The sequence below is a fragment of the Clupea harengus genome, chromosome 12, assembly GCF_900700415.2.
Source record: "Clupea harengus chromosome 12, Ch_v2.0.2, whole genome shotgun sequence".
In the NCBI taxonomy this organism is placed as follows: domain Eukaryota; kingdom Metazoa; phylum Chordata; class Actinopteri; order Clupeiformes; family Clupeidae; genus Clupea; species Clupea harengus.
This window is the reverse complement of record NC_045163.1, coordinates 3,171,343-3,183,842: the sequence shown is the minus strand read 5'-3', so window position 1 is coordinate 3,183,842 and position 12,500 is coordinate 3,171,343. Positions and strand designations below refer to the sequence as shown.

The window sequence follows — 12,500 nt, the reverse complement described above, 5'->3', positions numbered from 1 at the left end:
CACCGATAGGATCAATAGAATGTGTTGGTGCTAAATGTACAACCACCACAATGAAATATTGAGGACTTCAGCTTTTCTTGACAAATGTGATGGACACATCATCAGCTGACAGCTGTAGGAGCAGCCGTAACGGATATCTGCCCATGTGACCGATGAGGGCAGAGTTTTGGGTGACTGAGGAGTGGAGAGGTGTGGAGAGGTGTGGTGTGGTGTGGTGTGGTGTGGTGTGGGAGCAGGTGGGTGGTTGTGGTGTGGTGTGGTGTGGTGTGGTGTGAGAGGTGTGGGTGTGGTGTGGTGTGGTGTGGTGTGGTGTGGTGTGGTAAGGAGTGAGAGGTGTGGTGTGGTGTGGTAGCAGGTGGGTGTGGTGTGGTGTGGTGTGGTGTGGTGTGCTGTGGGTGTGGTGTGAGAGGTGTGGTGTGCTGTGGGTGTGGTGTGGTGTGGTGTGGTGTGGTGTGGTGTGGTGTGGTGTGGTGTGGTGTGGTGTGGTGAGGTGAGGTGTGGTGTGGTGAGGTGTGGTGTGGCGTGGTGAGGTACCTCCACCAGCAGGTCCACCACGTCGCTGGGCATCTTCTCGATGAGGATCTCGATGACGCGCAGGATCTCAGTCTTGGCTCGGGCCAGAGTGGTGGTGTGCACGTTCTGCTGGGACTGCGAACCCTGCGACTGCATCGCCGTGTGTCTGTGCACCTGTGGACACACACACACACACACACACACACACACACACACACACACAGTGAAACAACTGATTCCAGTGACCTCCTCACATGGTTTAAAGATTGTGTAAGTGGGTGTTGCCTTTCCCCAGGTGTCAGACAGAGAGAGATGGAGAGATAGAGAGAGAGGCAGAGAGAGAGAGGGAGAGAGAGACAGAGAGAGAGAGAGGCAGAGAGAGAGGCAGAGAGAGAGGGAGAGAGAGAGAGAGAGACAGAGAGAGGGAGGGAGGGAGAGAGAGAGAGAGAAAGAGAAGAGAAGAGAGAGAGACCAGTGCTTAGTAGTCACTCTTGGGGGTCAGTGCATGGGTCTGCCATCCATCTCAGCTTGGGGCCCCACTGACAGGGACAAGAATGGGGGCAGAGAGGGCAGGAGAGGGTGTGTGTGTGTGTGTGTGTGTGTGTGTGTGTGTGTGTGTGTGTGTGTGTGTGTGTGTGTGTGTGTGTGTGTGTGTGTGTGTGTTTCGGGAGTAGGTCTGGAGCAGGGGACATTTTCTGATTTCTCATTGGTACTGTGACTGTGACAGACTTTGTGAAGACTTTCAAGAGTATGCATGATGACGCGTGCATATGTGTGTGTATGTGTGTGTGTGTGTGTGTGTGTGTGTGTGTGTGTGTGTGTGTGTGTCTGTTTGTGAAAATGTGTGCATGAGTATTGTGTGTCATTCAAAAGGAGAAAGAGAGTTTGAGTGCATGGTATGAGAGTGTGTACAAATGTATGATATGTAGATGCGCGCACGTGTGTGTGTGTGTGTGTGTGTGTGTGTGTGTGTGTGTGTGTGTATCTCACCTCACGGGCGATGGTGGTGATGAAGGCGGGTGGGCGGGCCGTGGCGATGAGCGAGAGAGCGTGGCGAGCCGAGCGGGCCGAGTCGGCTGCAGGGTTCAGGGGCAGCCCCATTGTGATGCTAACCAGCAGTGGGACAAAAGAGAGACAGAGAGAAAGAAGGAGGGAGGGAGGGAGAGGGGAGGGAGGAGGGAGGGAGAGAAAGGGAGGAAGCGTTAGAAATATAGAGTGGCCAGATTAGACACAGCTTATAATGTCAGCTCAAGGTCAATGGGATCAGTCATTCGACGCGGCCGTAATGGACTCCCACAATGCCTTGTAATTAGGGCTCGGGGTGTTCCCCCGGCCGCACCCCTCGCCGTGCAAATCGCAGATAGCTGTGTGCATCTGTGCGAGAGGCCTTGTTAACAAATCATCCGTTGTGTGTGTGTGTGTGTGTGTGTGTGTGTGTGTGTGTGTGTGTGTGTGTGTGTGTGTGTGTGCGCGTGTGAATATGCATCAGGACACGTGCTGTGAGTGGTGTGCCACATCAAAGTGTGCAGCACTATAGAGAACAGGAGCTAATATGCTCCCTCTCTCTCACACACGCTCAAGTGTGACTGTCTTTAACTACGCACACATATTTAAAATCTGTTCAGAAGATGTGCAAAAAAACACACACACACACACACACACACACACACACACACACAAAGCACACACACAAAGCACACACACACACACATGATCGCACACACATGCTGGCAGACTCAAGGTCGATCTGAAGCACACTTAATACAATTCGTGCCAAATGTCAACACGGGCTGGCCAGCACAGTGCCTTTCCCACCTTCCTCCTGACTGTCGAGCTCTGACATGTTTGATGACGTTTAGACCCATTAAAAGTCCCACTCCCTAATGAACGAGCAGCCGGCGTCGGAGGCCGGCGTACCCAGCGTTGCATTAGAGGGCAGGCTAGGAGCAGAGCAGAGCAGGGTGGAGAGGAGAGGAGAGGAGAGGAGAGGAGAGGCAGAGGACTGGGAGTGGACTAAGGGCCTGGGCGAGTGCTCACACATGGGGACAGATAATGAGCCAAAGCCCTGGATCAATCCCAATGAGATTCAGATTGACATGAATGATCAGGGTGCTGGATGACATAACAAATCCTGTTCGACATTTACAGCTAAAAGAAGACAAACACACAGTAATTATATGGGTGTAGCTGGAACGAGCAGGAGACACAGAAGAATGCAGTCAAATCTCTAGATCTCCAAAAAGCTGATCTGGAAAATGTACATCATGATGCAGATCAATTATTTCTCCCCGATATCTATCATTTATATATTTTTTCCTCATATTTTATTTTTCAAAAAATGTAGATAGATAAAGTAAATCAATCCACAGGGGAAAAAATCCGTTCCAAGTGAGTGGGGGCAGTTCACATATGTATTCATACAACACGTGTAGCTTTTCATGGAATGACACAAGTGCTAAGCAATAACAACATAGTTGCCTGTGATGGCATACACAAGCATACACACACAAACCATTATATGTATGTGCACGTACACACACACACACACAAACCATAATGTGTATGTGTGCATAACGCACACACACAAATCAGCAGCTGTCAGCTGTCAGAAGACTTGATTTGATCAGGCGAGATTGATAAGGTGTTGCGCCCCAGTCACCTTCAAGCACACCCAGCCTCTGTACGCACACAATGAAGCCATTACAGCCCAGCTCCGAGCATCAGTCTGCACACACTCTCACACACACTCACACACACTCATCTCGCCCCAAAATCTGTCTCTCTCCAAGAAAGATCTCTCCCTCGCTCTCTTTGTTTCTGTCCCAAACATCTCTCTCATCTTCCCCATATCTCCCTCACTCATCTCCTCTGATCTTGCTCAAATGTGCCCTTTGAATCCCTCTTCCGTTTCTCTTTCTACGTGTATATCACATCGCATCGCGCATTCATGCAATCGCACCATCTCTCTCTCTCTCTCTCTCTCTCTCTCTCTCTCTCCCTCTCTTCATGCTAGGGTCAGTGATAGATAACATCAGTCAGCATTCAAAGGTTCAAAAATGATATGCAGCAGAAAACCCCAGCACTGATTCCAAATTATTGATTTTTAGTAAGAGACTGAGGAAGGAGGAGGCAGAGAGAGAGAGAGAGAGAGGGAGAGGGGGAGAGAGAGAGAGAGAGGGAGAGGGAGAGAGAGGGAGGGGAAGAAGAGAGGGAGAGGGGGAGAGGGGGAGAGAGAGAGAGATAGAGGGAGAGGGAGAGAGAGGGAGGGGAAGAGGGGGAGAGAGAGGGAGAGGGGGAGAGAGAGGGAGAGGGAGAGAGAGGGAGGGGAAGAGAGAGGGAGAGAGAGGGAGAGGGGGAAAGAGAGGGAGAATGAGAAAGAGCAGTGATAATCTTTTGAATGATCAGCAGTGCGTGATTGGCTCAAGCCGTATCGACAGGGTGCAGGCGGGCAGGAGGGAGGGTGGGTGGGAGGCAGCCCAGATGCCCTGCTCGTACCCACGGGGGAGCGGCCAAGCCAGAGCTCCCAGCCTGGGGCCCTGTGAAGCCTGGGCAGGGAGGAGGCCAGGACAGGACGGAGGAGGAGGAGGAGGAGGAGGAGGGAGGAAAGGAGGAAGGAGGCAGTGGTGCTGGCAGTGGATGAGACACCAGCTATGGATCAGGAGAGAGGGTGATGCTGCTGGCACTGGAGAAAAGAGAGAAAGAGAGGGAGTGAGAGAGAGAGTGAAAGAGAAAGAGAAAGAGAGGGAGTGCTGGTGTAGCTGCAGGCCTGCGAGTGGGCACCAGGCTGAGCTCCGGACCAGAGGGGAGGATGAGGAGGATGGGGAGGATGAGGAGGATGTGGAGAGCTTAGCAGGGCCTTCTGGGCGCCATGTGGCTTCAGCACAAAAGGCCAAGCGAGGAAAGCATGCCCATCCTGGCACCTGCCTCTCTGGGCTCCTGAGGGGAAGCTCTCCGCTGCTTATATGACACAACCACACAGCCGTGCTCCAGCCGACCCTGCAAAATGGCCCAGCCCTGTCCCAGCCCAGTGCACCTCAGCTGGGCTTGCACCAGGGCCTCGAGGGGGGTGCTGGAGCTGCACTGCTGTGGGGGCCAGAGGAAACTCTGCTCCTGGGATCGCTCCAGCTCCATTTCTGCCACACAGCAATAAACCTCACCTCTGCTCCCACTGAGACAAGACAGGCTTGAAGAATGAGAGAGAGAGAAACGCAGCACAGAACTGAACTATAGACATGAAAGGATGAGAGAGAGAGAAACGCAGCACAGGAGTGAACTATAGAAATGAAAGGATGAGAGAGAGAGAAACGCAGCACAGAACTGAACTATAGAAATGAAAGGATGAGAGAGAGAGAAACGCAGCACAGAACTGAACTATAGAAATGAAAGGATGAGAGAGAGAGAAACGCAGCACAGGACTGAACTATAGAAATGAAAGGATGAGAGAGAGAGAAACGCAGCACAGGAGTGAACTATAGAAATGAAAGAATGAGAGAGAGAGAAACGCAGCACAGAACTGAACTATAGAAATGAAAGAAAGAGAGAGAGAGAGAAACGCTGGACAGGACTGAACTATAGAAATGAAAGGATGAGAGAGAGAGAAACGCAGCACAGGAGTGAACTATAGAAATGAAAGAAAGGGCAGGCGGAGAACTGTGCAGTGAGAAGAATAGAAAGAGGAGAAGCAGGGGAGGAAAATGAAGACGACCATCGAGGGCGAAGGTTGGTCATGAAGGGCAGGACCTGAGTACTCAGAACAAACACAATGCGAGGGCAACAAGCACACAAACACACACACACACACACACACACACACACACACACACACACACACACACACACACACACACACACACACACACACACACACTAGCAGACCCAAGTGTGTCAATACAAAAACATATGGTCTTGGTATAAAATTGTCTATGTAAAATGGCAGCTTAAGCAAATACAAGGAAAGCCAGAGCAAACACACTGCCTGTGTTTATAACATACACACAGAAATGCACACACCCCGCCTTTAAGTCCGAATCTTGGCATGCAGCAACAACTATTTATATTAATTCCTTGTGTGCACAGCCCTGTCTGTCTGGCCCTCTTCCTTGTTCCATTTCAGCACAGCCATCCATAAGCTCTGCAGTCCTGATCAATGGGCCCCGAGCATCTGCCCTGATCAATCCTCCATTTCATCATGTGCTTTGTGCTCAAACCCAGCCAGCAGGCTTCTCTCTCTCACACACACACACACACACACACACACACACACACACACACACACACACACACACACACACACACTCTCGCAAACACACACTTGCATCCGCTGCTCCTGATGCGACTACAACACGCTGTAAGAGTCTTGCTTTGTTTTTTAAATTAATTTCAGTTGAAGATCTGTTGAGCGTGTTTTGCATGCGTATGTGAATGGAGTGTGTGCATAAGTGAAGTGTGTGTGTGTGAATTGTGAGCCGTGAGAGAAAATGGGTGTGTCAATTTTTCAGTGTATTGAAAAATTAGCTTGAGAAAAATTGCATGTGTTATGGGGACATATTTGTGTGAAATACAGTATCAAATATTTCAACATACATTAAAAGATTTCAGGTGAAATTAGTGCTTTTAAAACACAGTAATATCAGTGTTAAATAATCAGTTGTAATGTAGTTAAAATATCTTCTTTTCAGCTTCAGTAAAGTAGCTTAAAGAATTAATTTTAAAGGTGTGGTATATAAGTAGGTAAAAATTGTACCTAACAAAACTATATCTTAAAATTGAAAAAATCTTAACACTAGTTAAATCAAACGAGTCTTTGTTATCTAACGGTAACAAAATCTGAGAAAATAACATTGATTTGTAATGAGGTGCACAAATGGAATAATATATTATTTAATTCATACATCTAAATCTTCAACAATTGAAATACTAATTATTTTCATGGAATTTACATCCTACAAGAACTGACAAAGTATTCATTTGAATTACAGTTAACTGATATTTGACATGTGTTCGGTTCTGAATTCCATTTTAAAGGGAAGCAGACAAACAATGTGAAATGGGTATTAAACTAAATAACCTGACAATGATAACGAGGAGTGAGCACATAAAGTATTATTTGGCAGAAACTAAGCCATATTGCTTTTATTATTGATAACTAATTTTAAAGACAAAAAAAAAAGGCACTGAATTTATAGTGGCATGGATATACGATCTGATAAATTAGAAAATGAGTACATTAAGAAACAACCTGTATTAAAACCTCGGAAGCATGGCAACCTTCTAAACAACACACATGCTGGTGCACATGCAAATGAAAATATTGACATGTATCAGGAATCAATGTCTTCAGCAAGCTGCAGCGCTGGGACAGAATCTTCCTACAGAATGCAACATTTCCAGTATCAGTGTCAGAGATTCTCATGAGGAATGTAGAATCCTTTAGCAAGCCTTTAGAGGTTGTCAAAAGAATTCAAATTGCATTAAACTGAGAAAATCTGACATTTAATTATGATTTACTAATTCAGTTTCTTTCTTTATTTTTTACCATATATTACCACAGGACAGAAAGCGTCAATGTTAATCTATATTATATATAAATATATATATTAAGATTTTTTTCTTTAGATTCAATAAATATCTATGACATTTAAGTAATTTTCAAAAAAACTAAAACACTGTGCATACACGCACATTTAAGAGAGAAACCGAGTGAGTGTGCCTGTGTGTGCGTGCGTGTGTGTGTGCGTGCGGGTGTGTGCGTGTGTGTACGAATCCAGCAGCTCCATCGTGAGAAAGTGCTCAGATCTTCCCGTATTGAAAAGAGGATTATTTCAGACACCAGTCCATTTGCATGATCGTGACTTCCAGCCATGCTCTTTGTTATAACTCGATCCAACAATTTGTCAATAAACTCAGTTCAAAGTCGGGCCCGGCCCAGCATGCTTAGCTTTAGCGCGCAGCTAGCGCTCTCCCTTAAAGCTCATGAATAAAAGCACATGTAGAGCAGTGGGAAAGAGCGTTAAGCTGCGTTTAATGTTATGCTTTATTCACTTTGTCCTCATGAAGTGCGTCAGAGACTCTTAATGTACTGTCAGCATTGACCCGGGCCGCTGGCTGACTGACTAGCTGAGAACGCGCCTGTGTGTTTTCATCTTTTGTACTTTCATGTTCTTAACACTTCTAACCTTATCGGGACGGGTTCACACACAGAGTCAAACACACTCTCTGACACAAATATATTTGTATACATTTTATACAGAAAGGTATTGATGTATGTATTATATAAAAATGTCCAGTTAATTCTGATATGTAAAAATGGAAGTTCCATGAGTAATTTGGTGTGAGTCATTTGTCAGTGCGGGGCCCGGGTGTGTTTTCAGGGCTGGTGTCCGCTTCTCTGCAGCACTTGTGCCTGATTGTGCGCTCGACACTGCGCAGGTCTGGTGTGAAAGATTTGCCTTCTGATCATTATCAGCAATTGACTGCTCTGCCATTGATTTTTACTTGGGGAGAGAATTATTTTGTGTTTTCTCTTGAAACAGAAACAGAAAATTACCCAGATTGTGTGCGTGCTCGCGGGTCTGTGCGTTTAGGAACACTTGCTAAATCACTCGCTAACAGCTGCAGCGGAGTCAAGTGTATATCCATCATGTACACCATGGATGAAATATAAAAATGTCTTTGCCGTTTGAAAGCTTAGTGAACATGTCATGGAAACGAACAAAACTGGGAAGGCTTCAAGGATCTGAAGTTATTTCTGACAGTTACATGTGTGGAATATATGAGAACCAAGGTCGTGTTTACCTGGTATCACTCAAACATTCCACTCGCTCGGGGAGCTGCCCAACAGAACAGGCGGGAGCGCCACTACAGCTTGCGGTGAAGCAGAATGTTAACCTCCTGGAACCCTTCACATTTAAATTTAAAAACATAACAATATTCATTTTTGCAGAACCAAGTTACCATAAATACATATCTGTTTTTTTTGGAAGAGGGTATTCCATATGTGAAGCTATACAGACTATAGTTGACTACTATTAGGGATGATATTTCAAGATATTTCAAATATTAAATAATTGTAAAAAATAAAAATAAATCTTTAAATTAGGTTGGCTACTGATGGGTTTTGCAATGTAAATAATGTAGGCCAATGCAAACTATTACATTGGAATCACTACTATGAATTGACTTCCTTTCTCCAGATGAAGTGCAGTAGCATCTGGTGGCAGCCGTGGCCCGGTCCAGTTTCCCACTGACTGACCAAACAGAAACAGCCCTGTCCTGACCATAGCGCTCAAACTCCACTCAGTCATTTGAATTCAACACTGGATGCCTCCGACAGAGGGAAAGTGAGAAACCGCCACACACACAGACACACGCACACACACACACACACACACACACACGCACGCACACACGCACGCACGCACGCACACACACAGACACACACGACAGCAGGTGTATTGCTGATTATTGAAAAGATGCCCACTCACTTACATCCTCCCTTTCTTTCTTGTCCTCACACAGGGAAATTACATTTGGAGCTAAAATGTAGAACCACATTTTAAATTTAAAAAAATAAATAAATAATAATTACTCAGACTTACAAAATGCAGGCCTGTATTTTGCACACATTTTTAGAGTAAGTAAAATCATTTCCAAGTACTAAAATGTATGACATAGAGAAGTAATGCCACAGAAATGACATGCATTAAAATAAAGAAAAAGGGTTTAAAAGTGGACTGATGTATGTGAATAAAATGTAAGATGTGTGGCATGAGAAGCTAGTCAACTATCATACATGTCAGACGTGTTTCAATCAAACAGGTTTACATTACTTTAAACATTTGTACCAAAAGAAAACTACTGGTGCGCCAAAGGCAATAAAAAGCTCTCCTTCTATGTGTGTGTGTGTGTGTGTGTGTGTGTGTGTGTGTGTGTGTGTGTGTGTGTCGGTGTGATCCACCACAGTAAATAAACATCTGAGCGACGGATTCACTGTCTCTCTTTGCATTAGCCACAGCCCTCTGCCAATAGCTAATCAATGCCTTCGATCACACACACACTATCAGGATAAAGCATGGCCTGACCACCTCATGTGTGTGTGCTCCTTCACTCATTTCACACACACACACACACACACACACACACACACGATCAGGTTAAAGCATGGCCTGACCACCTCGTGTGTGTGCTCCTTCACTCATCTCCCTCCACACACGACTCAAACATTAGTCCCATCCTCCCCCTCGCATCATATGCTTGGAAAACTCTCCTCTCCTCTTCCATTATATGCACAGAAGCCGTGTGGGACACCCAGTCAGCTCAGTCAGAAAGAATAAAACCACCTGCTCTTAATATTAATACGCTTTAACCAACACATAACACTAGGCCATTCCAGCACAACCCACTTCACTTTTCATCGCTGAGAGAATGCAGGGAGAGTCAAGTGCTGGCCTGCTGGACCATTTAAATGATAAAGTAACACCAAACTGCTTGCCAGGCTAACAAGAACAGAGAATGTGTGTGTGTGAGTGTCAGTGTGTGTGTGTGTGTGTGTGTGAGAGAGAGTGTGTGAGAGTGTCAGTGTGTGTGTGTGTGTGTGTGTGTGTGTGTGTGTGTGTGAGAGTGTCAGTGTGTGAGTGAGGGAGACAGGTGTTTTTTATTTTTTTTAAAGTCACACCTCATCTGAAGGAGGTATGAAAGTGTCACCCTTGGAAGAGAGGCCCAAATCAAACCATTGTCACAGCCACACCACGAGACCTCCAGCTGCCTCTCACCTCTCCCTAAGAACATGACACGGCCTGCCATAGCATCGCTTCTAGCTTTCCTTTCTTCCTTCCTGCCTTCTTTCAATCATTTCTTCATGCATCCGTTCTTTATTTTTCCCTTTCTTTCTTGTCGTTTTTTATGTCCTTCTTTACTTCTGTTTCATTCTTTCTTTTGTTTGTTTTTTGGCCTTGAGTGGCCTTGAAAGGTTTTTGGTAACAGCAGTGATCATGGCAAATAACACCCTGTGTGTGTGTGTATGTGAGTGAGTGAGTGAGTGTGTGTGTGTATGTGAGTGAGTGAGTGAGTGAGTGAGTGTGTGTGGGTGTGTGTGTGTGTGTGTGTGTGTGTGTGTGTGTGTGTGTCAGAAAGATGGGTGGGGTTTCTGGCCCACGCGTTGCATACTCCTGACAAAGACGCCCATTCAGTTCAGAGTCCTTTTAGAGTGAGCTCCCCTTGGAGACACCTTCACACACACAAACAGCCTCGCTCTCTGGACACCTGTGAAAAGCAGCACGCTTCCAGACTCATTCAGACACATACACACGCTCAAATGCCATACAGTTGACGGAGGCCCACCACTGAGATATTTCCCTCAAATAAAAACATGAAAAGTGAACGTCAGAAAAAAACCCTGATATCTTTATTCCCCAAAATACATTAGTAGCCATGCAGACTGATGGCAATAAAGCGTGCTCTCTTTCTAAGAGATGGCATGTTTGTGCCACCTCCATCTTTAAAAAAAATAAAACACATATTATCTGCCCAGGAAGTCCAGCCCAGCAACACCATCCTCCTGTCCAGTGACTCATTCCTGAGACACAGCAGTTACTGGGTGTCCATAGGACAGTGTGATCGGGTGCTTATATCGGGTGATTACATCGGGTGATTACATGACCATGTTTTGGACATTTCAGTAAGAAATCATTTCTTGTTGCTCTCCTCTGGTGCAGTGGAGAGGGTCTGTCATGTTGGTCTTTAGAGTTGGGGCTAAGTGTGGGGGGTTGGCCTGCATCACGGCCTCCTGCCCGCCTAATAAAGCTTGAAAAATGACTGCCATTTTGCGCTAACCACATTAGCACGCGCTACACGAAAAAAAGCAGACATATTTATACTCATAATAAATTTGTTAAGCTAGGGTTTCGTCCTAATTGTATAATCAGACGTTGGGTGCATTCCTCATGCGGGGGCTCAGCCGGCCAGGGTAACCTGGTTTGTGGGGTCGGGCCTCGTGAAGGCTGGCCGGCAGACGGATGACGGGTCCGCCCGTGGCCCCGTCCGACGGGAGCGCTCCGGCTCGGCAAACATGCAGACATCATTACATCATATTAATTCCCTCCAATCGCATTACAGTCGCGCTTTCATCAGTCAGCGTGCCAGATCTGGAGCATCAGCAACCCAACCCCCGCTCTGGCTCTCCCGGCTCAAACATGGCCGCCAGCACAGAGTTGAGTCGAGCATGGCTGAATGCTGCTGGCTACTGGTAACGATATGGATCAGGTTTTGTGTGGTAATGACGCTTTACTGATATCCTTTTTGTTTATTTTTCTTCAGGACATGGCTATGAAGATGCTTCAGCTGGTTCAGCGCATTTAAACAAGCACTCTGAATGCAAGTAGCTATGGTACTGTTTGATAGAACTCTTCTGACTTAATAATCACAGTCAAATGATGCTGTCCTGTAATCATTATTACAGTAATGGTGATGTTATGGTTACCTGTATAGTGTAGTTACTGCAAATGTTATGGCTTTGTTAGGGTTGTGGCGTTAAATATTATTCCGTTTGAGAGTTTCATGGCGATTTCAGCTTTCTCTTAGGCTGCAGACTGCTGATGCTCGTCTTGTTAAATTGGTTCTAATTGTATAATTGGTTGTAATTGTATTGTGAGGTTAGGTTACATTTCAGACATGACTGTGGTGTGATGGGTATTGATAATATTACTGCTGTTCTTCTAGACTGCCCTAGGATGACAATTACAGGTTCATCAAGGTTACTTTATTGATGCTGTAGTCTCGACTGTAATATTTATTGTGTTGTGACCATGACTATTTTGAAGACGTATTTCTGGTTGTAGTTTCGGTATGGTACCAAACAGCACGCCGGTCACACACATAATACTAAAAGCTCTCTATTCTACACACACACCTACACACACTCACTCACATACACTGAAATAAAAAAGCAAGCACTCATAGAAAGGACACACACAAACACAACTTCACATTGA

At 45.8% G+C, this 12,500-nt stretch overlaps 1 protein-coding gene across 1 annotated transcript in view; it reads right to left on the bottom strand.

Annotated features, from left to right (window-relative positions):
- The window catches only part of LOC105893845 (WD repeat-containing protein 7), a 130,225-nt gene that overhangs the window by 1,400 nt on the left and 116,325 nt on the right, over window positions 1-12,500 (bottom strand). Inside the window, exons 28-29 of the mRNA XM_031577876.2 lie at window positions 1,504-1,621; window positions 535-687 (exon numbers count right to left, since the gene is read on the bottom strand). Of these exons, the coding sequence (XP_031433736.1) occupies window positions 535-687; window positions 1,504-1,621 (271 nt within the window). The remainder of the gene's footprint in view (window positions 1-534; window positions 688-1,503; window positions 1,622-12,500) is intronic.